Source organism: Melanotaenia boesemani, chromosome 11 (assembly GCF_017639745.1).
Source record: "Melanotaenia boesemani isolate fMelBoe1 chromosome 11, fMelBoe1.pri, whole genome shotgun sequence".
Taxonomy (NCBI): Eukaryota; Metazoa; Chordata; class Actinopteri; order Atheriniformes; family Melanotaeniidae; genus Melanotaenia; species Melanotaenia boesemani.
Genome location: NC_055692.1, coordinates 24,517,493 through 24,545,486, shown reverse-complemented (window position 1 = coordinate 24,545,486; position 27,994 = coordinate 24,517,493). Strand labels below are relative to the sequence as shown.

Sequence of the window (27,994 nt, the reverse complement as noted above, 5' to 3'; positions counted from 1 at the left end):
TCCGGATGAAATTTATAGCTATTCCATGACATATTTAGGTTCTAGTCAAGGACATTAAAGCCTTTACTATAATGGCACAAAAATACAATAAGACAATATCATTAGTTTCAACATTATCTTTTGGGGGAAAAAAAACGAATGAAAAGAAAAAAATACTTATATCTTAAGAGTCTAGTCATTTAATCAAAGCAAACTGCACACAACCATCTTCACAATCAATTTTAAGACTGTTTCTATCGGGTCTAACTCAAAGTTTAGCCTGACAGAAGCAAAGAACAATGCTATTACGGTAAGTGATGTCATTCAGTTGTTCTCTATGTATTCTTACGGTTTGACAGTTGGCAAGGTGAGTGACGACCGTTTGAAAAGTCATGCGGGGTCGACAGTGACTGGGTGTGATGACGCACGGCGAGTGATGCTGAATGGGAGTGAAGTGATGTGAGGATGGCTGGGTGGCTGCGGCTGCTGGTGGTGGGGTAATTCGGGGATGAAAGTAGTTCGAGACAGCAGTGTGTGATTTGGAGCTCGTCATCATCTGAAGACACTCGGAGCACCTGGGGCTCGCGCCAGCGATTATACTGCAGATGTGTGCGCTCCCCGCGATGAGCGTCTCTCCTCTTTGCCGCCTCCCAGCGCGGCTCTGCTGTCACAGTCGTGTCCAAATGGGGCTCAGCCAAGTCGTTGGGGTATGAAACCCAAATTTAAAGTTGGGTGAGTTAGTGTTCATTTCAGGAATTTCAGTATGGACGTTATTGTTGTTTGCTTCTTCTTCTTCTTCTTTTTAACACGTTAATTTTTATAATCTGTTTGTTTTTGTAAATTAAGTCTGAATGCGTTCCTTCATTAGTTGAATGAAGTATGAATACGATATTTGAGGTTAACAAGTAGCCTATTCATTGAATTAGCCTAATAGCTGTGGACAAGTAGCTCTAAAACGGTTCATTTGGATGCTGAAGTTGTTTCTAAAAAAAAACAACTTGCCTGAAAATGTTGAGTCTCTCTGCTCTATTATTAGCCTGCTGGTTTAGCTGCCACACATTTTTATTGTAATCATTTTTTTTCTTCCATTTATTTAAGCTTCGTTTTTTAAAACAATGAGAAAACTTTATTTTAGGTAGATTATTATCATGATATGAAGTTTTCATTAGTGTATAACAAAGAGGTCTGTCTTTCTTGCGGTCTCTTGTGACAAATCCTGACTGTGTCTGTTATTTTATTAAGGTGGGTGCCACTTTCTGTTAGGCAGTCCAGCACAGAGGCCAGATTTAGTAATGCTGAGGTTTGCTCTGCATACCTGTTAAAATGATTAGATTTGAGCCAGAATGGCTGTTTACCCCTGAACAATTAGAACACGTAGAAGCTTCAAGCTGTCCTCTATAATCAACATATGATTGTACGTTAATTATATTTTATGTTTAGGTTATTCAGCAATAGATCAGCATTGAAAGAGAAAGCTCTTGAACAAGGCATGTAATCTCTGGCTACTTATAACTGCTCACTGATTTGGGGCCACCCTGCAGTGCACCTGCCCTTTCACTCGGTATCCCCCCGTGTAGTTGTGTTGCTCTGAATATTAAACAGATTAGTGCTGGAAACAAATGTGACCTCTGAATCAACAGGAGACGCAATCCAATTGAAACCCAATCTCCTCAGACTGACTTAGTAATCACTTCAATATCTGGTTTTCAGATTTTATTTTTAGTTTGAAAAAGATAAAACAGCAACAAATACAATATGAGATATTCATGTCTTTATATTGGATCTTTGTATGCTCTGGTATGAGCATCCCTCCCTGTAATACAGTTTTCCTCAGTTACGTTGGTGCATTTCTCACATCAGAGTTAACATTCTTATAACTATTAGTTCAAACTCCACAAGAAGTAGTCCTTTGTGCACACCAGAGTACCGTTTCTTATTGCATTGATCAAATTGCAAATGCTTTTGGACATGTAGTATTTGCTATAATACTGCTATTTCATGACTATATCATTTGCTTTGGGCATATCAGTCAAAATTAACTATACTTACAACTGCAGATAAGTCAATCCCCACAAAATAATAGTCCTTATTTCATTGCTTCATTCATTTCATTACCACAAAAGAGTTAAACTATAGTTATCAAAATCTGTCAAGCAGATTTGAAACATTTCATTTTAATATTTTTCTGGAATGTCTCCTAAATTAAACAACTGCTCTCAGCTGACCCTCAGCTTTCACTAAATCCAATAGAGGAGTTTTTCTCTGCCTAGAGGGGGAAGGTGTTTGACCAGGATCCACATGGCTCAGCAAGCAGCCATGAATGCAGGATGCAATGAGTTCACAGCAGAGTCCTGCAGGGGGTGGATTCACCACTTAAGGACACATTTTCATTGCTGCATTGCAAAGGATGATATCTGATGTGATGTCGATGAAAATATGTGGCCAGACAGACAGAAACGTCTTGATGCAGGTGGGATTTCGTAAGTTCAGTTACATACAGTGCAGTAATATTTATGTACTGTTACAGTAGTATATTGTTTAGAGTTGTGCACAACTTTCACCAAGGGTTGATACTTACTTTAGGTTTGTATATAGGTGATGAAAGTGTATGTTCTTCTGCATAAATCTGTGAACAAGTTACTGTAAGATTGCAAGGAGTGTATGAAGTGAACAAGTGAAACAAATGTATTCTGTGTCATGTATTCAGTTACCCTACTAACAACAGTAACATGTAACTTTACTGTAGTTTTCAAATGGCTGTACATGCAGTGTGTAGTGCTGTCTTGGGCATTTTCAGGTAGTGTCTCAGTGATCTGACTTTTTTGTATTCAAAAGCACTTACAGATAAGACTGTCATAATGAAAACGTGACTAAACCATTTGAGTACCTTGTTCGTACTCCGTGGTGAAATGACATTTTATTTTGATGGCTCTGACAGTTTCATTGACATAAATACTTGCTTTTGAGAAATGAACAATCTATTTTAAACAAGTGACAGGCTTTTGCAGGTTATCCACTAGGTTCTGCAGTTTGTACTAATTATTTGGAGAAACGCACTAACTGCTGTTAAAATGTTGATTATGATGTGAGAAATGCACCAAAGCGACTGAGAAAAACTGTAATAAACTAGCCTGAAAGCATTTACTTTCCAAAGGACTGGATAGACAATAAAAAGCTTATTTATCTCATTATAAGGCTTTAAATTACAATATCTAATAACAACTGTCTTTTAAAATATCTGGGTTATTTTTAAATGTTTAACAAGTCAGAAAGATGATGGTGTTTACAGATTTGTTCGCTGCAGCAAACATAACTCATAATTATCTCATGGGCATTATTACCAGCCTCTTTCCTGTACTTGAGTGGGTGGAAGAAGCTCTGAGGTGCTGTGTTACGATTGCTACTACATGCAGGCTTCGCTGCACTGTGCCAGCACAGCAGCTATCCTGAAACATAAAAGTCAGTCAAACATGGCAAACATCTGAACACGCAGAGTGGAGCTGCGGTTTGTGGGCCACAGAGGAAAAGGTCACTCAGTGGTTAATGGTGTGGTGAAGAGGAGTGGAGGGAGGAACTACAGACTTGAGGTGACTCCATAAATCCTTAATTTTCTTAATACTGACAGATAGATAGATAGATAGATAGATAGATAGATAGATAGATAGATAGATAGATAGATAGATAGATAGATAGATAGATAGATAGATAGATAGATAGTCAGGACTCAGATGAACCTTTAATACAGAATCCAACAAAGCAGCTTAACAAAATCCAAACTTTGTCAACAGGACCTCACTTCTAGTCTCATTTAACCTACATTTATTTAATCTGCACTGGCAAGATTAATTTCACATCTGTCAAAGTGAAGGAGTTCCTGTCACGATGACACATTATTCTGCCGGGCCATGACGAAGAACCATCAGCGTTGCACAAGGATCAGCACCCAATGACACTACAAATTTAACTGACTTTTACACTTGTCTTTCTGGTCGCAGAGAGTCAGAAGTGAACATTTTCTAATAAGTAAGATTTTTATGTTAAACTTATGTTTGGTCTCTAAATACCACATTTTGTGTAAGTGCGGAACAATACTGATATATTTTGACAGTACATGGTCAAAAGTGACACACAAGATCTTAAAAGTTGAACTGTTCATATTATTCTTGGCTCCTAAAACATTATTACACAAAATGGATCAAAATGTCTTTTCTTTAATATAAAGCCCAACAAACAAACATTGATGATTTTTTTTTTTTTTTTCGCAGCCTTTGTTGGTCAGCATATTGACACTCACTTAATTAAATTCCCACACTGTGAATGGTTTACTATTGGATGTATGTGTTTGATATACTGAGCACTGCTTTTTCTTTGAGGGATATATAAAAAAAACACTCTCTTAGTGGCAGGGTCAGAAAAAGTGACTGCTTTTCACACCCTGGAATTTGACACATCCTCCTGGCACAATGTGACAAATACATATCAATAAATGATGCAGTACTCATACTGTGACCACGTTGGTTGCTGTGCAGAAAATATTTTCATTGTCACAGCCAACTGCACATCCTTATAATTATGAGTTTAAACCTCTCTACCTGCTTATATGTAATGAAAACATCTGAAATGGCAAAACTTAAATGTTGAGTAATACACAGAATGATCAAACTTAAACAAAAGGTTCAAAATAAGTATAAAAATGTATTGTTTTAGTGATGACAAAAAAAGCACAAAACTAGACACATGATGTCTTTTACAAACAGTCATGAGTTAAACTTGACCACATATGTTAATAAAACAAAATTCTCATGATACCAGCAAACCACTGAGGCTGTACAGGCAATTATAAGCAAGCACTAAAATACACCAATCTCAAGCTTCTGGGATGACACAGTGATATTGTCTAGCAGACAGTTGGGAGAAAAAAAAAAAACAAAAAAACGTCTGACTTTGTCCAAAGGTCACAAAATCTCCATAGAAATTCATGAATATACTTAATTAGCATTCTTAATATTTTATGTAAAATAAAAATGTTCAGAAACTATGGAGACAGCAGACAGTTTAAATCAGCATGAAGACTTAGACTTGAACTTTAACCAGTGTTTTTTTTTTAAACTATATCACGATGCAAAATGTATTTACTTTTTACTGAATCTGAGCAAAACGATAATTTTCTGACTTTACAAGGATGCATGCTAGGTTTACTCATGCATACTTAGCTTATCTACTCTTGGTTCCCATTTGATAATTAGCAAGTTGTGGGAATGACATTACTGTTTTTATTCATGTGAATATTTTAAAATATCAAAGTGTTTTGTGAATTCTAAAGTAAAAACTCAATGTCACAACGTCTGATCACGCACATGAAAAGGCTTGTCTTGTCTAGATGTATGATATTGATTTATTTAAAAGAGAGATTAAGAGCAAGGTCAGGCTTATCTTAGTGTGCTGTAGGTCACTTGAAGATCATATTAGCACCACAAAGAAGCAATGATGGAGTCTGTTGTATTATTGACATACCAGCTATTCTGGGTTATCTCAAACTTGAACAGAGATTTAATTGTGCAACATTTCCTAAATCAGCGGAAATCTGAAAATGGTCATCCCTGATGCAAGTTTCCTTATTTCTTTACCTCATATTGTGTTTAGTCAATAACCGAGATTAGTCTGTGGCCACATTGATCTCACAGCTGTAGTTCAGGCATCATTTCTCACCCACAGTAGAGCTGAGCAGCAATGAAATGGAAAAGAAAAGAAAAAAAATTCAAACACAAAACTATAGGCAAAACAAGGATAGACGCTTTTGTGTTTTGTTACTGTTTGGTGGCTGTCTCAGTTCTCTTAAAGTGCATCCTTCTGTCTCTCTCTTTTCAAAGGCACTGGATGATGTCACTCTGTGCTGACGCTCAATATGCCCCTACGTTCAACAGGAACAGCCTGGATGTTGAGTCCTGCTCACCTCCCACCCTGCCCAGAAAAGCCATATCCCGTTCCAGCTTTCAATACAACAGATATGAAATTCAGGTCCAAAGAGAAATATTTGTTTGACTAGGCTTATCTTTAATGTTGCACCAGCTGCTTAATATCAGTGGTTACAAGATGGATTAGAATGTTTCAGCACAGTAGGTATCAATTGTAAATTCTATGCTTCTCTCTGTGCTTCTGCACAGGATTTTAATATATTGCCGGCATAATGGCTCATTTGCCCGAGGCATCATCATTCAAATTATGTTTTGACAAGACTTAATGTGAACATTACTCTAATAGCTTTTATGAGAATGTCCTGATGTCCTTTCTGTCCTGTAGAGAGCTTAACTAGGTGTGTGTTTTGGCCTTGCTGCACAGGACAGTATTGAATATTAGTGTCACATTGTACAGCTAATAGTTCCTGTGTCTGACAATATGACCCCAACTTCAGTGACACAGAACTGCTCCAACTGCAGCCAAGTTTTACTGCCAGAGCTCAATGTGGTCAAGGCTGTGGTTTTGGGCCTGGTTCTTGGCATTTTCATCATGTTTGGAGTTGTTGGGAACATCCTGGTAATCCTGTCTGTGGTTTGTCATCGACACCTACGCACAGTCACACATTACTTTATAGTTAACCTCGCAATAGCGGACTTGCTCCTGAGCTCCACAGTGCTACCCTTCTCTGCCACCTTTGAAATCCTGGATCGTTGGGTTTTTGGACGAGTTTTTTGTAATGTTTGGGCAGCTGTGGATGTGCTCTGCTGCACAGCCTCCATTATGAGCCTCTGCGTGATCTCTGTGGACCGCTACATTGGAGTAAGTTACCCTCTGCGGTACCCAGCAATAGTGACAAAACGCAGAGCTCTACTGGCTGTGATGCTGCTGTGGGTGCTGTCGATCATAATATCTATTGGACCTTTGTTTGGCTGGAAAGAGCCAGCACCAGAAGATGAGTCCATCTGCAAGATCACAGAGGAACCAGGTTACGCGATCTTCTCAGCTGTGGGCTCCTTCTACCTCCCTCTTGTCATCATACTAATCATGTACTGTAGGGTTTACGTGGTAGCTCACAGAGAGAGCCAGGGCCTGAAAGAAGGCCACAAGACGGAAAAGTCAGACTCAGAGCAAGTGATTCTCAGGATACACCGTGGAAACACAACCGCATCAGAGGATGAGGCTCTTCGCAGTCGCACACATTTCGCACTGCGACTGCTCAAGTTCTCACGTGAAAAGAAGGCTGCCAAGACCTTAGGAATCGTGGTTGGCTGCTTTGTGTTGTGCTGGTTGCCCTTTTTCTTGGTGCTGCCCATTGGTGAGTATTCCCATGTTTACCTTTCATTTAATTTCTTATTTTCTGAGTCAGTGATGTACAAGACTTGGGCACCATTTATTTGATTTCAAAATCAACAAGGCATGATAGAAGTTATATTCTTTTCACTGGATCTGCTTTTATGTTATTTGTTTATACTTCTAGATGGGCATCATTCATACCAGGTATGAATGGTATGAATGATCCCGAGAGTTTGTCCAGTACTGTCCTGGCGTGTTTACAGTTGGCCTCAGTATACCCTGTTCAGCTGGCTACCTAGGATCTTGGCACATCTTAGATCTAAAAACAGGTGGACAGCTGCACAGGCTCGCTCCCAAGCTTACAAATTAAGAAGCTTTTCTAATCCCCTCTAAAAGAGTAAGAAATGCTTTGTTTGTTTGGTGGATTAATTATTGGCTGACTGCAGCATCCTCAACCAGTCCTCAGTAAACAGTACTTATGTTGTCATAAAATTTTACCACCTATGTCTAGAGCCACCTGTCCTATCACCCTGTGTGATATACATCACATGTCTGTTGAATCAGGTTAAAGCTAACAATTCACTTTTAGCCTCACATCAAACAAATGATGTGAAATGTGAAAGGGCTTCTGGGTACAAAAAAAGCAAATGAAAACAAAAATATATAAAAGTAAAAATAAACAGTCTATTGCAAAGCACTATTGCTTTGAAATAATAGTTCAGTTCAAGCAATGCATTTTTTAAGAGAACCTTTTAGTCATTAAAACTTATTTTCTTGATCGCCCTAAATTTGCACAAGTCAGACTACTTTTAAAGTACTATTTAACTTCTACATTAATCCATTTTACAGAACTATTCACTGAGTCATTCTGCTGCTTTCTTAAGTGCCTACGAATTTAATGGTCAGATCATGTTAACTGAATTACTCCTTTGTGGATCCTTTGTGTGAGGTTTTTCACACAAGCCTTGTAGCCTCCTGAGCAGCATACAGAAGTAAACATAAGGGTTGGCATCCTATAAATAGACTTTAAGAATCATTCATATCCCTGATGTCTACCTGTCCTCCTTATCTGTAAAGAAAAGCCAAGGATTTCAGACTAACATACATTGAAATTGCTGCCCTTTGCATCAGGTGTCAAATCATATCTGCCCCTGCTTCTTCTCCCCATTGTGTTTGACTCAACTCATCTCAGTGCCACTGCTTTACTGACAGATAAACTCATCACACTGGAGTCAGACCTTATACGATGTTTCTCCCAAGAGCACAAAGCCTGATGCAAACCAATTTGAGGGGAAATAATTACATGGCTTGCCAACCTTGTGTGAACTACTGTATACCATATGCCTTGTTGTCAATAATATAAGTGGGAAATCTGAACCAAGTGATATGAGATATGTCACATCTTTCACTGGTGTTTTTATTTATTCCATGCTCTCATGCTTGTAAATATAGCTGCTACTATTTTGTTCAGTACTTTCCTGTCTGAGAAAGGAGTAAAGCCTCCTCAGCTTACTAATGCTTATTAATACTGGCATCACATGCCACATATATCTGTGGATAATAACTTTAGCAATGACTCACCAAGCAGTGGTCTAATTTTGACATGTAACTGGACAACTCCTGATTGTCTGATTTAGCCTGGTGGAGAAGACACTATTATATCATCAGAGAAGATACACCATAGGACTTTGAGCATGTCACTAATCTTTTAAGGCATGTTGTTAGGCTTTATCTTTATTTAGGATTGTCTCTTCTTAACATTTCAGAATCTCCTCACCAGGACTGACAAGAAGTGTAAAGCGAGTTGTCGTTAATTAAGAGAATACTTTAACTGGGTGCTCCCGTGGCTTATTGTGTTTAAACAGCGACCATGAAATAACTGCTACTGAGGATAACTTTAATAATGTGTGTAGCCATCTAACATGTGTCTGTTCAGGTCTGTTGTTTTGACATTTCCTGTTTCACATGTTTCCTCACATGTTGCTGTTTCTGTGCTTCATCAGTTCTTTGTTAGCATCATAATTTATCCCGTCAAAGGACACTGAAGTATTAATTCCCTGTATGTTTAGCTGTTAGGTTGCCAGCTAATAGCTATTTAACAGCCATGTCTGTTTTTCAAGCTATTGCGTATGTAGGCTGTAAGAACGTTGCTGTAACCTTCACCCAGTTAGGACTCTTCCATTATGTATTTTCCAAATGCAAGGAAAAAATCTCTCCATGCCAAAGAGGGATTCAACCTGGAAGCATCAATGACATGCACCCACAGTGTTTCTTTTTTTTAAGTCATCTGTCACTGTGTCAGTCTCTGGACTGCACTTGTGCTCCTAATTTGTGTGAATTATCATATTTGAAGCATATTTATTATGTTATATTTGTAAGTCATAACGGTGACACATGACCCTCTTAGTCTGCTGGAGAGTGGCGTTTATAAGAATACAGCTGTGTGATATAATAACTGTTTCATGGACTTGTGCTGTCAGTGATTGGTGTCAATATGCAGTCAGAGGTTTTTCAGCCTAAAGGTAATCACAAAAGAGTAAGACAAGAGGAAACTCAGGGAGGTAAGCTGATGTGAAGTCAATATGATGACTAACATTTGTTGGTTAATATATTAATTCAGTGTATAGAATATAGTACAAAAAGTTATGCATGACATTGCTATGCATTTCCAGCAACATGAGAGGTCAGTGCCACAAGCTACCAGTTCAGAAACAGTTGAGAAATAACATGAAAGAAAAAATTAAATGACAAAGTTTTATTGATGTGAAATTGGAATGTAAAAACTATTTACAGAAGGCAATTGCATGCATTTTTAAACTAAATATAAAACATTTTCGGTAATTGCGTGTGCATAATTAATTAAATAAAGTACCGTAGGGGTTTTAAAACATAGCAATAAGTCCTGTTTGATTAAATAAATAAAAGTAAAAGTTTAATCAGGGATGTGGTCTATAAAGACCTGTGTAAACCCAAATTGATAATGTTTTTATGGTAATAGTACAAGATTTGATCTGCACACAGATTTTCAACTATCCTTGTAGGTAAGTGTAATTTCAAGTAACCATCATGACATAAAAACCATGCCACAATATTGAAGTGCTTTATAGGATGACATGGCAAACTTTTAAAGAAGAAAGAAAAAAGAACAAAAAATCCTCCTGAAAATAGAGACAAAGCCTAAAAAAATCCTAATACTGCTGACTGGCTATAATTTGAAATACAACGCAGCCCATTGACAGCAGACAGCCCAAAACAGACTGAAACGTGCTATGCACATAGCAACGTCCATAGCAACCATGTTAGCAACAATCTTACAAGACCTTAGAGAATCTTTGTAAATAAAAATAGACTGTTTAGTGGCCATTGGGAATGAGACGCAGCATTTTCATTGTTGTTTTGCTAATAGTCACAGTTTCAATTGCTTAATTTTACGTAGTTTTTTTCTTAAAATGTATCGTAATGCTGAGGATTTGAGGTCTGCAATTGGATTGGATTCCTCTTCGATGGGATCAGAATTCTTCCTGTATCAATGCTGCTGATCATTGATATGGATAGATCATAACAGCCCACTGTCCCATTTAAATAGGCTGATAACCACTGATAATGTCCATTCAATCTAGTGATAATGTCTGAATTGGGAGCCCATAAAATGCAAGTGCCTCATTGGTAGTTCAGCGTCCTACTATACTTCTTCTTATTACCAATATAAGTGGTGATTTGATAATAAAAGAATCACCTATTCTTTTCAATAACCTAAATGAAACTATCTAAGTGTCAGTGGTCAGGTAAAAAAGACCTACACCTACACACAAAAAATTATGTTATTAGAGAGTGAAACTTTCAGTGTACCAGAGTTAAATCAGTAAAGTTATGATCAAGATATTAAAAAAAAAATTCCTACATTTTCTGCCTTTTTTGTTGTTGTTTTGGAAAAAAAAAATCCTGCAGACAACACATCAGAGTGCCTCCATTGATTTGTCATCGCCCTAATGGGTTCAGGAATTTGTAGGATATGAACAAGTATCTGTGTATTATTTTTGTAAGAAATTATACAAACCACTTGTGAGAGCAGCCTGATTAATTTCACATCAGCAAAAGTACACCCCTCACCTTAGCCTTCAGTGTGTAGGTAAGATACTACAGACATGCCAAACTTACCTTTTAAGATGATGATGAATAATGATAATGAACAATTTTCGGTTATTTGGCAACTAAATTTGAGTGTACTAAAGTTAAAGCTGGGCAACTTTACTTTTCAGTTGTATCAACCTTTTGATGAATGAAATATGAAAGAAAACATATTAAGCAAGCCCAGTTTCACTAGTTGGCATCAATCACTTGACTGACACAAAATGAGAAAATCAACTCTGTGGCTTCAGTGTTCCTCAAAGGGTGCATGAAACAGGAAATCACACATAACTTCTCTAAGATATGATGGTACAATGGCTGAAGTTGAAGATCAAAGCGCTGCCAAGCAGATCTATTGCACTGACACCCATGATGATTAACATGATAGGAAGGATTTGGTTGAACTGCACAGCTGTTTTCGCTGCACCAACAATACACAGAGACCCCCTGTTCTTTTAACCGAAGGACGCCAAAGAGAGGATGACATTTTAACATACACTTACTCCAGGCTAGCCTGTAAATAATCCAACAGCCTCAGCTGGTCCCACTAGGGGACAAGCCCACCTGTGATAGGCCTATAGCCCTGCTGAACTCTTGCAGGAAACATTTTTAACAAAGATTGTTTCCTTGTTATGAAACAACCTTAAAAATCATGTTGAGATTCAACTTTTGCGCAGCCCCTTTTTGTTAGCCCTTGTTGAAACACAATGGAGCAACGGTTCAGCTTGTTCCATTGCTCTGGTCTGCTATATATATATGTATATATATATATATATATATATATATATATATATATATATATATATATATATATATATATATATATATATATACAAATATATATATAGAAAATTAAGAGACCATGCTCAATCTGCTCAAATTGCTGTTTCAAACTACTCAGTTTTGCTCAGCTTTGTTTGATGGTTTGTGACTATCCATCTTCCTCTTCATGTCATTCCAGAGATAATAGCTGGGTTTAGATCTAGAGATTGAGTTGGCTATGACAGGCTCTTGATCCTCCATCTAGACCTTGATTTCCCAGGTTGTGTGGCATGGAGGATTGTCCTGCTGTAATCCTCTGAGTTGGGAGAACAGTTTTAGCATAAGAAAGTAAATGTTTTTTTCTAGGATAATCTTGTATATGACTTTATTAATGCATCCTTTACAAAGACACATCTGCCTGATTCCAGCCTTGCTGAAGCACCCCCTGGTCATCCCTGATCCTCCTCTATATTTAACAGTCAGTGCAAGACACTGTGGTTTGTAGGCCTCACCAGGTCTCCATCTAGCCATAAAACGACTATAGTGTTGGGCAAAATTGAAAATTGGACTCAGAGAAGATGACCTTACCCCAGTCTTCTACAGTCCAGTAAGACTGGAGTAAGACTTCAGGCTGAGGTCATTTTCTTACCTCAGCCTGAGGTCTTTGCTTCTCACTGATTAAGGTGAGGTTTGCATGACTCCAGTCCTGCCTGTAGGAGCCTGTTTCTTACTGTTCTTGTCGTGAACTTCACCCCAGTCTCAGTTTGCCACTGTGTTTGATGGTCACTTGATGTCAGCCTCTGGTTCTTGAGTGACGAGTTTGTGGTCATCCCTTTCAGTTCAAAGTTGTTTTTACCCTCTGCCTAATTGTAGTTTTGTTGTCTTGGTAAAGCAGAATAAGATGTGCTTGCAGAGAAATTAAAATTTTGGTAGTAATACTGAGAGATGCAGATTTAGGAATAAATGGTAGTGGTCATTTATTTATTTCAGGAGCTGTATATATATATATATATATATATATATATGTGTGTGTGTGTGTGTGTGTGTGTGTGTGTGTGTGTGTGCACTGAATTGAATATTTCAATTTTGTATTACAATGACTGCTGTTTCAGTTTGCATCAAATCCCTGCCTCTTTGTTCAGTTTTTATCCTTCCAAGAATTCATATTTTTGTTGTTGCATGAGCAAAATCTCACCGGCTACTAAAAACAGTCTTTATAACAGAACCACCACATATTATGCAACAGATTTACAAGGATTTTTCTCTGTCAAAACATGTTGCTGTTCGATTGAAAGCAACAAAAACTGAAGTTACAAAGCAAAAGATGCCTCATTGATCTCGGACAACAAAACATTGATTTTGCAGTTGCAATTCATCGCTATGTTTAGTAATAAATAAACAAAGAATCTAGTGCTGGCAGTAATAAAATTGTTCTTTGTAGTACAGCTGGGGATAGTCTATGAGTAGGACAGACAGGCACATAATTATTTGCTCCCAAACTCTCGCCCTTTTTTTCTCTCCATCCATCTACATCACCACCTCATTTTTCCAAAGCCCACATTTTACTATCTGCAACAGTTTGCCAAATAAAGCATTTCACAAGGCTTCTCCCTTTCTATTTCTGAAAATGACAGAGTGAACAATATAGCACCAGAACTCAGACATTAAATTATTTATTATGTTTCACTGGCAGCCACTGAGTATGTGACAAGTCACCTATGTTTACAATGACAAAGCGGCCTGCATGTAATGTGCCTATTAAGCCATTATCTGTGCTTCTTTATTAGAGATTCCACTCACATTCATGAGTGGTTCCCTCAATAAAAAGCAGTACAAATTATGACTATGTTATTTTATTCAAACCTTAAGAGGGGAGTTGAAATGTTAGATCAATTGGAAATGAGGGAAAACAGAAATTCATGAGCAAATAGATATAAAGAAGTAAAATGATGTGACTGCATTTATAACTGCTGATCATGTGGTCATTTAATAGAAAATTAACATCTGATAAAACAGACATGAGAACAAATAACAGCAGCTCTAAAATGCAAAGCTCTATCTCTACTGAATGGACTTGGACCAAAGTTTATACAGATATTTAAGTTCCCAAAAGGATTAACCCTAATAATGATGCCGCTTTCCTGCCGCTGGATTGTTAAACCAGAACTTCTAATGTGTTTACTTACAAAGCTCCTTGTGTGGCTATATGCTTTTCCTAAAATTTGTAAATGTACTTTTCAGCTTCTTCTTCTATCTACTGAAATGTGTGTGTACTGTCACTACAGGCTCCATGTTCCCTGCATATAGACCTTCAGATACTGTATTCAAGATCACCTTTTGGCTGGGTTATTTCAACAGCTGCATCAACCCCATCATCTACCCATGTTCCAACCAGGAGTTTAAAAAAGCTTTCCAGAGTTTACTTGGAGTTCACTGTTTGAGAATGACTCCAAGACCACAACACATTCATCTGAGTGCAAGTCAAAGTCAAACACAAGGTCACAGCCAAGCCCTCACTCTGAGCCTTGACAGCAGGGGGGCTCCCTGCAGACTTAGCCCCTCCTCCTCTATAGCTCTCTCCAGAACTCCTTCCTCCAGGGACAGCAGGGAATGGAAGGTCTTTTCTGGCGGTCCCATCAGCAGTGGATCCAAACAGGCTGAAACAAGCAGAGCCAAAGTGGCCAAACTCTGCAACAAAAGTCTCCACCGGACCTGCTGCTGCATCCTCAGTGCTGGGACTTCCCCTCAAGATCCTCCTCCTGTTGGAGACCTTCCCACCATTAAGATCCACCAACTGTCCCTGTCAGAAAAAGGAGAGCCTGTATAACCACCATACTCATTCTTGTATTAGTTATTACTCTCCTTTGGGGCAAAGATGAAAGCCTATTTCATTTTGTCTGTATGATTGATGTTTGATCTGAATTTTGAGTATCTCAGCTGGGATATCATTCCTTTGCCTGCCATGTTAAATGCATGGCTTCTATTAAAACAACTTTTTAGTTTTGTTAACCTCTATATTGCAGAATACAGCTTTGCAAAAGTTACAATAAGGCAGTTTTTTTTTATCATATTTGAGAAAGGAAAGAAAAGAAGCAGAATTTGTGGTGGACCAACTAAGTAAAAGATTTCTAAATGTTTACATATTTTATATTACAGAAGAGCGGTATAAATATGCCAAAGTAAGGAAATTTAATCTGTTGCATGATCTCTCAAACCAGCTAAAGAATGCTGCTGCTCCTTTTGTCTCAGAAGTTTGCCAGATACTGTTCCCAGTGTGAAAGTAAATTTTGTGCACTACTTTATGAACACCTAATACCAGGAACCTTTGTTACTTCAGAGTCACTTACAATAAATTTGTAAGACATATTCCCAAAAAAGGATTCATGAGGATTTTTTGGACTTCTGTTAATATTTCATTGCTTTGTTCCTTTTTTTTTTTTTTTTTTTTTTTTTGGCATGCACTCAATATATATTGCCTCTCAAAATATTTGCCCACATTCCCACAATTTTGTGTAACTGTGAACAGTGCCAGATGGATGTCTTAATATACTTCTGTGGAATGTTAACTGACCTTGTGGTTGCTGGCCTCAATCCTGACTGACCCCAAGCCTCTTAAAAAATCCACCAGATTTAGAGATGTCAAGATAAGTCTGAGACATTCTTCTCTCAGGCCACACTCCTCATTTTTAAGAAACAACTATATCTTTTTGCCTGGGCCTTTCTAAAGCTGCTGTAGTGGGTGGTTTTTATTGAAATCCAAAGGCGAGAAACTTAGAAGTGTTTAGTGTGAGTTCAAGAGTGCAAAGTGTTTCCTGTTTACGCAGAAACATCAAAGGGCAAGAAGACGAGTGCTACCAACTGTATCGGCTTATTTTCTGCTGGCTACTCCTACTGTGGAACCAAGATGTGCTCCGTTTCTGAGTGTGGGTGGAAAGATATGCAGGCAGCATCAGTGAGCCAGCCTCCCCCTCTCCAAGTTAAGATCAGTCGTGGAAGTGGAGTCGACAGTTTCCCTGCAGGGGGAGGGATGAGACAGAATGGTGGGAGAGCATGCAAGTGTCCGTGTTGTCATTGACTGGCGTGTGAACCTGTAAATCAGACCATCTCTGCGTAGGTGCCATTAGGAGAGCAGGAACCGAGTCCAGTAATAAATTGCAGATGGTACAGATCACCTAATTCAACCCCTCCCTTTATTATCTCTCTTTATGGAAAGTGGTGTGATTGTAAATAAAACATCAGCTGATAAATACCTGTGTGTGATACTTTATAAAGATATATTTTCTTCCAAACTAAATGGCTGAAATGAATACAATAATTAGACCTATAGCTTTGCCACATTCTGATGCAGAGTGCATCCGAGCAAGAGCACCCCTCTTGTGTTTTGTTTTGGAGAATATGCCTTTATATTTATGATGCACAATGACTGAGTCATTTTCAGCGTGCAATTAGACTGAATAACAAAGACCATAATTCTAACTCTAAGTGGTTAGGTATTTAATGCTCACAGTCTATCAACATGAAAGATTGTGTACCATGACAGATCACTCATGACAGAGTGTGGTCTTATACAAGCAATCTCAGTGTTTCTCTAGATAAGAGCAAGTGGTGCTGGTGACTCATACACACTTCCAAGAGACTTTAGTCATGTAAAACCTTGCAGATGTTTATTTATTTATCTATTTTTTCTAAAGCTTCCATCAGTGGGTTCAAAATGTTGATATAAGATTCCTCTCTCCAGCTTAATCAGTGCCCTCACTGTGTTGAGTCCTAATTGGACAAATGTCAAACAGCCAGAGGCATCATTCCAACTAATCACACAACTTTGCTGATGTGTGTGCTCAGTGCGACGTTGCCATGACTTGTTCTGTTCACTTTACTGACAGCTAGCTTCCCTTTGGGTGAACTGTACAAGACACTGGAGTTTTAATGCAGAGATTCAGTACCACAACTCTGTGCCTCCACCTAGTGTCTCATTGCATTCACCCATCCACTTCTGGCTGCAGAGTCACCCATATTTATATTTTTCAACGAGGAAGTAATTTACAAGAGCTTTCTCTATGAATCCAAGAGAACATTTCAATATTTAAATGGAAGGTGTTTTTTTCTTTAAATGCTAAATTAAAAATAACAATATTACAATATCCTATCACTTGGAAAAAACACCCATTTTACAGTCATGGTCCAAGATATTACCTAAAAAAAACAATAAAAAAAGAAAATGAAATGAATAAATAATCAAGTTTAAAGCTGCTCTGAAACTGAAACTGAAAAATAGGAATATGAAAGTGTAAAAAAAAAAGCCTGAAGGTGAAATAAAATCTGAAACTGTAAAAAGGGTTTTGACTTTTAATGAAATAAAACAATAAAAATCTGAAACTGAAATAAAAAATATCTCAAACTTGAAAAAATATACACTAAAAAATTTTGTTTAGTTTTTTTTTTAGAAAAATACAAAAAAAATCCCCTTTGAAATTCAAATTGATATAAACATTTGAAGCATTTTGTTTTACTTTGAATTTAATTATTTGTTTTTCAAAGTTCACAGTAAAAACCCCATTTTTATTTTCAGCTTATATTTTCACTTTCAAATATTTCTTTCAAATGAACAAACATTATGACTCTAATTTAGCTCCATATCACTTCCATATTCATGGTTTTCACCCTGAAAATAACAGCCTCCTTCAGGATAGAAAAGTTTCATTCTAGGACAAATAAGTTTTATGATTATTTGCATTGATCCCTTAACTAACAAGCAGATCCCCTTCCTACCACTGTCTGTACGTGGCACCTAATTACTGTTAAGTTGTCTTAAATCAGGAAACTAGATACACATCTAGTTAAAATTCCACTGTTGATTAAAGAAAAAATCAGCACTATTAGTTTAATTTTTATTATTTTAATCCACTGAAGTCAACACAGAAGGTCAAATGCTGACAGGACTGATGATTCCCCCCCCCAAATTCTGGTATCCTACAAAACATACATGAGCAAGAGTATCGCACAAAGTGGAAGAGGGCAAACAACAGTGCTCAACATTACAACTCTATAACCATTTCCAAGGATGTTCCCCAAAAGTTAATCACATTGTAACCTTTGCATACAAAACCTACACTTGACGAGGCAATGAGGAAGAAATGATCTGGTGTTTTGCGCGTGGTTGCACTGACAACTTGCGATAGTTTAGTGAATACAATAACTACCTTAAGTGAATCTGGTGTTTATGAGACTGGGCAAATAGAGAGGTATGGGTACGATATACAGTATCTGGTACTTCATTCACAATACTAACACCAAGAACAGTGGACACATCATCAGCACACTGTGAGGGACTTCATATACATACAGAAATTTTTTTTTTAATCAGGTCTCCAAATTCATCATTTCACTTCTTTAAAGAGCCTTCATAGATACAGTGTGCTATCAAAATCTTACACAACAGGCAGGCAATAAGTCAACATATATCCTAAAACATATCCAATACAAATTCAAAGTTGCAAGCTCACATACACGTTTACCATTTGGATTGTTACAGGTGCAAAACAATTTCAGTGAAAACTGGGTAAATGCAGACTCTACCCTGGCTGCTATTTACTACAAAGCTTACATGTCTGCTGCTTGGATGCAGACATCATCTGCTCATATGCAGCAAAGGTCAGATAGCACCAGGTGCAGAGAGGTTGTCGGCAAAATGCTCCTATCAAACATCATTGTAGCATCCATCTGTTATCTGAATGACAAACGCTGGTCTGATTATTGGAGGCTTGTTACCCTGACAACCTTTCAAAAAACACGAAGAAAAAACACAATGATGAAACAAGGGAAAAGGTTCATGATTTTCCAACAAAATGTCATGAGCCAGACAAGTTTCAGGGGCATGCTGAATGAGTGGTTTAACCCTGAAATACCCTTTATTTTCCTTTCAGTGCAGTTAGCGCTTTTCAGAAATGACCTTGAAACAATGACCATGAAACAAAACAAAAAAAAAAAGAAGAAAGTGCAACTATAGTATGAAAGGAAGTCATGGGTGAATTGCTCAGCTGAGTACAAAAAAAAATCAAAAACCAAATACTGCAAACTTCAAATAAAAATTCAAAGCTCTTAAGAGATTCCAGAACATTATTCTGAGGTCTAATCTTTAATGAAGACTGAAAATTTTGTATTAACTATATAGCAACATTTGCACTAAAACATCCCTGTTAAAGTTTATCAGCAATAGATTTACTTTCAGCTAACAGTGGTTGTGCGATACAAGACCTCCAAAACATTTGACTATCTGGGAAAAAAGAAGAGAGAAAAACCGTAAACAACCGTCTCTCCTGATGAGTTCTCATCCAGTTTTCTGATCCAACAGGGACAGCTAAGAGCTAAAACATGTACAATAAACATTTTAAAAAATGTAAACAAATTAATCAATAATAAAACTGAACAAACAAACAGCGAAAAAAGCTGCTTCAATTCACTTGATCATTCCTTGACACTGGAATATGGCAGGAAAGATGGAACAATTTGGAACAGTGCTTTTCTTCTTTCTTTCATGAGGTGACATGGTGGTAGTGTTTGAATAGAAATGGACATAAGGGGTGCAAGGGGAGTCAGAGATGCTGAGAGATGTGATGTGACGTTGGTGTTTGTGGCCTCTGGTCTCATCCCACCCTACACCCCGGGCTCAGTTGAGGAATTAGCTTAGCCAAGACTGGTAATGTTGGCTTTTCCACCAGGGGGAGCGACGATGCGTTGAGTGGTGCGACGAGGAACGTTGTCATCAATTTGGGCACCTTTAAAATAAAAACACAGGGAAACAGAACTTAGCTGCCTGGCTATGAAATAGACCAGCTACAAAAAAAGACTGCAATTTTGCTTTTACTCACCAGACAGACTGAAGCCAGACTGGTGGAGGTTACGCACTGGCTGGTGAGTAAACTGCTGCTGTTGTTGTTGTTGTTGTTGCTGCTGCTGCTTGGCAGGAGAAGTCTTCACTGAGGAAACTGTTGATATCACCTTGGGAGTTGCAGTCACTTCACACACAGGCCCGTCATACTGGCCTCTGGGAACTCCTCGCAGCTCTGTGAGCTACAAAGACAGACCAATTTATCAGATTGCAAGAAGAGGAACCTTACAAGTGGGAGACAGTCTGCTCAGACATGCACGAAGACTGACCATGCTGCGAGCTTTTATCCTCTTATACACGTGGTCTGGGAAAGGTTTACGGCTGATATAGCGCCCACACCCCTCTGTAGTGTGAAGGCTGCCGTCTTCCAACACAATCTTGCCCTGGCTGATCACCACCAGAGGACCTCCACACACTTCTGCCCCCTCAAAGATGTTATACTCAACAGACTGGAAGAAGAACAGGTTTTACATGGCATGGAAATATCAACCCATCACAAACAATCCAAACAATGCAGTCTCAGTATGCATTAAAACATTGGGATGTAAGAGTCAAGAAATGCTAAGTAAGTACTGACCAGGTTGTGGCTCTTTGCTGAGATGATCTTCGTCATGTCAGGATCCCACAACACAAGATCAGCATCAGACCCCACAGCAATACGGCCTTTGCGGGGATACAGGTTGAAGATCTTGGCTGCGTTTGTGCTGGTCACTGCCACAAACTGATTTTCATCCATCTTACCCGCCACCTTTTGGGAAAACAAAAAACAAAATCCTATACAGCCTAGCTGACAATACACAAAGATTTTCAAAAGTATTCCCCACTAGGTACGCTACCAGTGAAAGGTTTGGAAACACTTATCCGTTGGATTTAATGGGTAAGTGTGTCCAAACTGTTGGACTCTGCCAAGGCTGCCCTTTGTCACCGATTCTGTTTATAACTTTTATGGACAGAATTTCTCAGCAGCTGATGTGTTGATAGGATCCAGGTTGGTGGCCTTGGGATTGGGTCTCCTCTTTGCAGATGATGTGATTCTATTACCTTCATCAGGCCGTCATGTCCAGCTCTCGCTGGACCAATTTACAGCCAAGTATGAAGCAGTATGGATTAAAATCAGCACCTCGAAATCCAAAACCACAATCCTCAGCCAAGGTTCCAGTATCTCGGGCTCTTGCTCATTAATGAGGGAAGGACAGAGTAGAAGATAGACAGGTAGAGTGGTGCGGGGTCTGCAGTGATGCGAACTTTGCATAAATCTGTCATGGTGAAGAAGGAACTGAGCCAAAAGGCAAAGCTCTCAATTTACCGGCTGATCTACGTTCCAACCCTCACCTATGGTCACAAGCTGTGGGTAGTGACTGAAAGAACTAGACTGCAAATACAAACGGATGAAATGAGTTTTTTCTGCAGGGTGGCTGTGGGCTCTCGCTTAGAGATAGGGTGAAAAGCTCAGTCATCCAGGAGGGGCTCAGAGTAGAACCGCTGCTCCTCCTCTGCATCAAAAGGAACCAGATGAAGTGGCTTTGGCATCTGGCCAGGATGCCTCCCTAAAGAGGTGTTCCAGGCATGTCCAACTGGGAGGAAACCCCATGAAAAACCCAGAAACACGCTGGAGGGACCATGTTTCTCAGCTGGCCTGGGAACGTCTAGGGTTCCCCTCGGATGAGCTGGAAAACGGGGGCCAGAGAGAGGGAAGTCTGAGCTTCCCTGCTTAGGCTGCAGCCCCCGTGACCCGATCCCAGATAAGAGGTAGAAAATGAATGAATGAATGAATGAATGAATGAATGAATGAATGAATGAGTAACTTTGGCATGTGTTAAAATTGGGTTGCATAAAGCTTACCACACATTTGTCCCAGATTAGGGACATCCTCTCTTCAGTGCCATTGGTGCCCTCTGGAATCATGGTGAAGTTATCTTTGCCCACAGCACGCTGAGAAGTCTGGAAAGTGCAGTGAGCACTACCAGTCACCTGCAAGTCCCCACTAAATAAGAAAGAAAACAATAAAACTCCATGTTTCATACTGTAATTGCAATATGTGGCATTTGTATTAGTTTTATATATGAAAACGGAAACATTATTACATTTAATATTTTTATAATGCATGTCAAAATGATAATACTTCATTTACATGGGCAAAAATAAAATGCAGCACACAGAGGACACACTTGTCATGTCACTGAGTTCCAGCTATCTTTAGGTCCCAGCTCCAGAGCACCTACCATGACAGCAGAGAGTTGAGGTAATCAGGGGTGGTGGGATCAGGACTGAGCGGTGGAGAGGTGACAAAAGATGCTGCCTTGGCCCAGTTCTTACTCCAGTAATGGGTACCGTCTGTGCCCAAGCTGGCAGATATGGGCTCCCCATAAACCACAGCACCTGTAGGAGCAGACAGGTTGATGTGAGCACAAAATAGAAGAATCCAGATTATTGGCAGAGCTAAATAAAAAACTTCTCTTCTTACCCCTTTTCCTAGCAAGAGCAATGACATCAGCAGCACTTTTGCTCATCACCTTGGTAATGTAGAGGGGGCAGTTGGTCTGATTGGCTATAGTGACAGAGCGATTGACGGCCTCGGCCTCCACCTGCAGACAATGACAGGAAAACAATAAGGTCAGACAAATACAGGCCTCTATGTTTTTTGCTAGTGTATTCTGAATGTTCAGTGTTACCTCTCAAACTGTAGGACTCTTACCTCTTCTGGACGGCTGAGCACATGACCCTCAGGGCCAGTGATTCCAAGCTCTAATATACGTCTCTGCTCCTAAATATACAGACAAGGACATTATGATCCGCAACGTGCTTAAAAATTACTTACAGCTGCAATTTAACAAAGCGGTTCTCTTACCTCTGCAACAATGTCTCCATTCTCAGCATGCACCTGTGCAATGGCTCCGAGATCTCTGATGACACTGAAAACCTCATAGATCTACAAAAATGTGAAAAACATCAGCTAGACAGCAGGGCATTCGTCTGCACCAAAGATGCCTAACAGCCTTGAAAAAATCTGCTGTGACAGATGACTGCAGAAATTCCACTAATACTGAGCACACACCAAGCATACCTGGGAATCAGAAAGTTGGAAAACATCCTTGTAAGCCAAATACACCAGGAAAGAGTTGACACCTGAAGATAGAAATTATGAGAGAAAAGCAGGAAAAGGTGGAATGAAAAGAGCAGAAGGAGGAATAATGCAGAGCGAAGGAGAAAAGTAAAGATCAAAAGAATAAAGCAGAAACGCTCAGTTATGTCCCCCGCCCCCTTTAGTCACTTAAAGAGAGTAGATTTATGGTGAAGCAGAGTCAAAGAAACACCAGAGAATTGAGTTATAAGATGAAAACATTCCTAACATACCATGATCCTTCACTAATGTGTCCATCTCTTCTTGGGTGCCTGTATTCCACTCAGTAATGTCCACATGCAGGGAATAGTCACAACAGGACTTGCTATCAGCCCACTCCCTCCACTGTTTGAAAGCAGCTACAAGGCTGGCACCAGGCTCTGGCAACACATGGTCAACTACAAAATACAAACAAGCAGGTTGAATCTTTTTTTTTTTTTTTTTTTTTTTTTGGACTTAGGCCGACTGTTAAATTAAATTACACACTTGACAACATGCACATCTGCACTGAAAGAAGATCACTGTGTGTTAAGCTGGCTGAAACACAAGCAGTGCATACTGATCATGGTTGTGCCCCCAGCCAGGGCCGCCCGGGTGCCCTGGTAGAAGTCATCTGCTGCCACCATGCCTCGGTCAGGCATCTGGAATCGGGTGTGCACATCAATACCCCCAGGCATCACCATTCTTCCATGAGCCTCTATGATCTTAACTCCACCTGGAACAATGAGGTTGTCTCCTATTTGCCTGAAGGAAACAAAACAAAATATGTAGAAATGATTGAAGGATACCTGAAACTGATGCTCTGTGCTCCTAGAATCACAATGAATTGAGCACACCTACATTCCTATTAAAAATAATAGAAGCACAATTAATCTTCAAGTAGAACTTACTTGATGACTCCATCCTCCATGTAGATATCAGCCAAGAAGGACTGATCATCATTGACTATTTTCGCTCCTTTGATGAGGAGACGGTCGCTCTGTAAGGAGGAGACATGACTTTAAAATCACCTAGTTTATTTACTCTTCTCAGCACGAGATACGCAGAGCAGGAAACAGTTTCTTTTAAGTCTAAGTAGCCAGTAACCCATAGTTAGTTTGATCATTTCAGAAAAGCAAAAAGCTTAGTTAAACAGAAAAGAACCTTTGCTCAACTGTAGTGGCTCATTTAGCTCTGTATATCTTCTACTTGGATTACTCTCCACAAGTTAGTCCTATAAAAAAAAATAATTTAAAGGGGAAGCAATCTGAGATCAAAACCCTGAAGTAAGAGTGCCGCTTTCTTGAGAGGCACAATTAGCTCCACCTGAATGAAATGAGAGGAAACCGTACCAGGCTGGCCTACTTGTCCTACAGGCTTTTTGAGACCTCTGAGGACAGAAATGAGAGCTAATAAAACCATAAATGGTATACTGTGAAGAAATTCTTGTATTTTAATTCCCAGAGTGAGCTGACAAGGACAACAGAAATGCATTAGATTACACAAGTCATGGCTGTATTGACATGATTGCAAAGACCACTGCTGCCATAAGTGGGTCACATAACCTGAGCCTTTTATGTGACTGAGGTCAGCGATGACAGCACTCATTGATCAGTGGCGAGCACATTCATTGCTGACCAAATGAGCATGTGTAAGGTGATGTGCACCTTAGTACAATACTGTGCAATAGTAATGACTAACTCTTTAAAGTGATGTTATCAGGATGAAAAAGACATATAGTCCATATGTAGCTCTCTACTGTAAAAATGGGCCCCTGTGATTAATCCTGTGTTGCTCATTAAACTGACCAGATTACAACACGCTTAATATATCTGGTGAAGTGCCAACTGCAAGCAGCAAAGTAAGCTGGAATTCTGCGTACACAAAACAGTGTTTGATTTTTTAAATTTATTTTTAATCAGGGACATCTAGCTGAAGTAATTCAGTCTAATAAAAAAGTCCTGTAACAAATCCACCCTCTATGAACATTATAATAGTGTTAAAAAGAGGAGAGTGCAGTTAGTAATGCTTTTGACATGTTTTGTATTACACAGAAAGGTTGGCATTTAGTTAAACAGAATATAGAAAAAAAACAAACATTGGTCAGTACAAACATCAACATAAACAAAACCTTGATAAGGGAACTTTTCCATCATTATAAGTACAGCTGTAGCATGTCAATTATATATTTTAGCAAGCGAATAAATCTGAAACTAAAAAGAAACAAAAAAAGTGCACTCTCGAGTTGTTGGATCACATATGAGTAAAAAGATGAAGGACCGCCCTCCTTATGAAGTTATTAAACAAAGAATACAAACATTCCTACTCTGGAGACAATGTCATGTGAGATTGTTTTAGCCTAATATCTGTGTTTGCATCAATGCTTTGGAGAATAAAACTATTTGCTTTATTTGGGACAAATAACAGGCTCTGACTGAGAGTCTGAAGGCCTGGGGCGCTGCTGCAGAATTGCTGCTGTCTGCATGTTGTGTCTGGGATTTGAGAGCTGCATGTTCACAACTTTGCTTTGACCTGCAGATGACCTGACAACCACCCAAATTGTGTGTACAAAACTTTAAGGAGTTTCTGTCTGTATGCCTCAGCTTCCTGGCTTTGACAGCTGCATGATCATAGGGTTTGGGTGGACACTCTCTGTTGACCTACTTTACAATAAAGCTGTTATTACTGTTAATCAGGAGTGCAATCCTACTGTATTCACTTGCACTGTGGACAGTGAATGAAAACTGACATTATCGAATGAAATTAGCACCATTTAACAGGGTTAATGTGAGTTCAATTCCATCATGTAGGAAAAAAATACACAATTAGGGACCACTGAGGGAGGAGGAGGGGGGGGGGGGGGTGTGCTGGTAAAGCGGCCAGAACACAGAAAGTCGAGGATGATACATAAGCTGATGAAAATGAAAGGACCAGTGTTTAAACCTGTTAAATACACCTTGCGCTGAGGATGCTGATGAGGGAACTGAGGAGATATAACAACAGTAGCTTAGAGGAGTGAAGAGCTGGTCTTTGTGTGGATTTCAGAGAAAATACTATCATATGTTCACATCAATAATTATAAAATAATAATAACAAAATAATAATAACTTGAAATAGACCAAGTGAAATAACCATTGTTAATTTCTTATTCCGAATGTGTGGAGATGAAGCTGAGCTGCGGCTGTTGACAGCGTCAGTGTGAGTGAATAGAAACCGTAGCTAAGCGCTAGCTTTGATCTAACACTGGGGTGTATGCTCATTCACCACCACTGAATATGAGATAATTATATAATGCCACAATACTCACTGTAATTCGTGGGATGTTCTTCTTTCCTTGGTAACCGGACATTTTGTAGCTCCCTCTGACACAGCTGCCACCTGCCTTTCGGCTAACGCTAGCTAGCTAGACTGAAAACCTCAGCTGCCAATGAAAGGATGAATGGATGCTCTCTGCTTGATGGTCAGTCGACGCCCTGGCTGTACAGCGCCTGTGTCTGAAAATGTGTGTCAGCGACAAGCTATGCAGAGTGGAGGTTAACAAAATATGTAAAATGAGAAATTGTGTATTTGCCTAACAGTGCTATCCTTGGATTTACTGCTGGAACAGGTCCCTGAAGACCAGACAACCACCAAAGAAGACAAGGGCCACAAAGAGGTATGGCGCATGCGCACTGCCCCGCCCTGCTCAGCTACAGATCCAAGTTTCTTTTTATGTACACTCCATTTGGCTTAAATACAGTACAACTTTTTAAACTTACTCTGCCAGGTCAGCATAGGAAAAACACCTTCATTGGTTACCCAGGAATATGTTTAAAAGATGTATGCTAAGAAATCACCCCCCAAATCAGTGTTCAATTTATGCAACTAGTTCAGTTAAATTATCTAACTAGTCTGTGCGATCAGAAAGTGTATTTTTTTTTACCCTGAGTTTATGATGTGTAAGATAACTTGCATTAACACTCGTTTTTGCTTATGAAAGTAATGAATAACAGATGTCCAAGTCAAGAACATGAAATATTACAGAGATTCTGGAGTGTAAAACAAAAACAAAAGTGACAACGTTTGAACACATTTTAGATCATGTAAAATAGCAAAAACAAGGGAAAATAAAAATAAAATAAATGTAATATTTCAGAAAATTTGTTTTTTTCCCTGCTTTGTATTGTTTCCTGTTGTTTACTGAAATACTGTAGTGTTGTAAGAAGTCCCTCCCCCCTCCTCCTCCTTCTCTGCTGTCCAGTTTTTATTCTGATGTCATGTTTCCAATGCAATGCTACATCATACCAATCAGACTCCCACATCTTTCTACTGGTGGAACAAACCTTGGCATAATATTATCCATCAGACTGAGAAAACAGTGACCTCATCATTGTCTTTGTAATAAGTTAATATGACAAATGTGATGAAAACAGTGTAGTTAGAAGTTGTCATAAATTGCATCAGTAACTAAACGCAGCCCCTTACTTTTTCTTGCTCTCCATCTTTAGCAATATGCGTTTCTTAAATCTCTACCAAGTGGCCCATAAAATAGTGCCTTAATACCAAACTGCAGAGTTGATCAGTGGTCCAGTATTATTTCAATATGCGGCATCCAAGTATGTATTCATGTAAAAGTTAATTTAAGACAAAAAAGAGAAGCATTGCTTTCAATGATTCTTCTATGGATTTTAGAGTTACAAATGCATTCATATCTAAAAGTTTCATTGCACAAATAAGCAAGCAACAGAACTTTTGTTTTTAATTTATTTTTAATTGTGTTATCATAGCTGGTTACCACAGGAGTGTTGAACCTTACTGTGATATACTGAATCAGAAAACCTGCAGACATACAGTCAGTCTCGTACTTACGTTGTGCTCTTTTTTTGTTAAACATGTAGCATTACTTT

At 38.9% G+C, this 27,994-nt stretch overlaps 2 protein-coding genes across 2 annotated transcripts; one reads left to right on the top strand and one right to left on the bottom strand.

Moving 5' to 3' along the window:
- The first annotated feature begins 410 nt into the window (after window positions 1-410).
- adra1aa (adrenoceptor alpha 1Aa) lies at window positions 411-15,549 on the top strand. The gene is made up of 3 exons (XM_041998383.1): window positions 411-711; window positions 5,850-7,252; window positions 14,406-15,549. The coding sequence occupies exons 2-3, from the start codon at window positions 6,376-6,378 to the stop codon at window positions 14,945-14,947; spliced, it is 1,419 nt and encodes a 472-aa protein (XP_041854317.1). The 5' UTR covers window positions 411-711; window positions 5,850-6,375; the 3' UTR covers window positions 14,948-15,549.
- Window positions 15,550-18,000: 2,451 nt separating this feature from the next.
- dpysl2a (dihydropyrimidinase like 2a) lies at window positions 18,001-26,777 on the bottom strand. The gene is made up of 14 exons (XM_042000403.1): window positions 26,416-26,777; window positions 24,020-24,108; window positions 23,689-23,873; window positions 23,363-23,527; window positions 23,073-23,134; window positions 22,857-22,937; window positions 22,704-22,772; window positions 22,473-22,593; window positions 22,231-22,387; window positions 21,851-21,992; window positions 20,586-20,756; window positions 20,278-20,457; window positions 19,989-20,190; window positions 18,001-19,895 (listed from the first exon to the last, which is right to left on the bottom strand). Exons 1-14 carry the CDS (start codon window positions 26,455-26,457, stop codon window positions 19,804-19,806), a joined length of 1,758 nt encoding a protein of 585 aa, XP_041856337.1. The 5' UTR covers window positions 26,458-26,777; the 3' UTR covers window positions 18,001-19,803.
- Between the last annotated feature and the right edge of the window lie 1,217 nt (window positions 26,778-27,994).

Excerpts from the sequence above, each read along its gene's own strand:
- adra1aa (XM_041998383.1), top strand. The coding sequence starts at position 6,376 with ATGACCCCAACTTCAGTGACACAGAACTGCTCCAACTGCAGCCAAGTT. Across the intron at positions 7,253-14,405 it reads TTTCTTGGTGCTGCCCATTG|GCTCCATGTTCCCTGCATAT; the intron begins GTGAGTATTCCC and ends CTGTCACTACAG.
- dpysl2a (XM_042000403.1), bottom strand. The coding sequence starts at position 26,457 with ATGTCCGGTTACCAAGGAAAGAAGAACATCCCACGAATTACA. Across the intron at positions 23,135-23,362 it reads CACATTAGTGAAGGATCATG|GTGTCAACTCTTTCCTGGTG; the intron begins GTATGTTAGGAA and ends TTCTATCTTCAG. Across the intron at positions 22,773-22,856 it reads ATGGAGACATTGTTGCAGAG|GAGCAGAGACGTATATTAGA; the intron begins GTAAGAGAACCG and ends CTGTATATTTAG.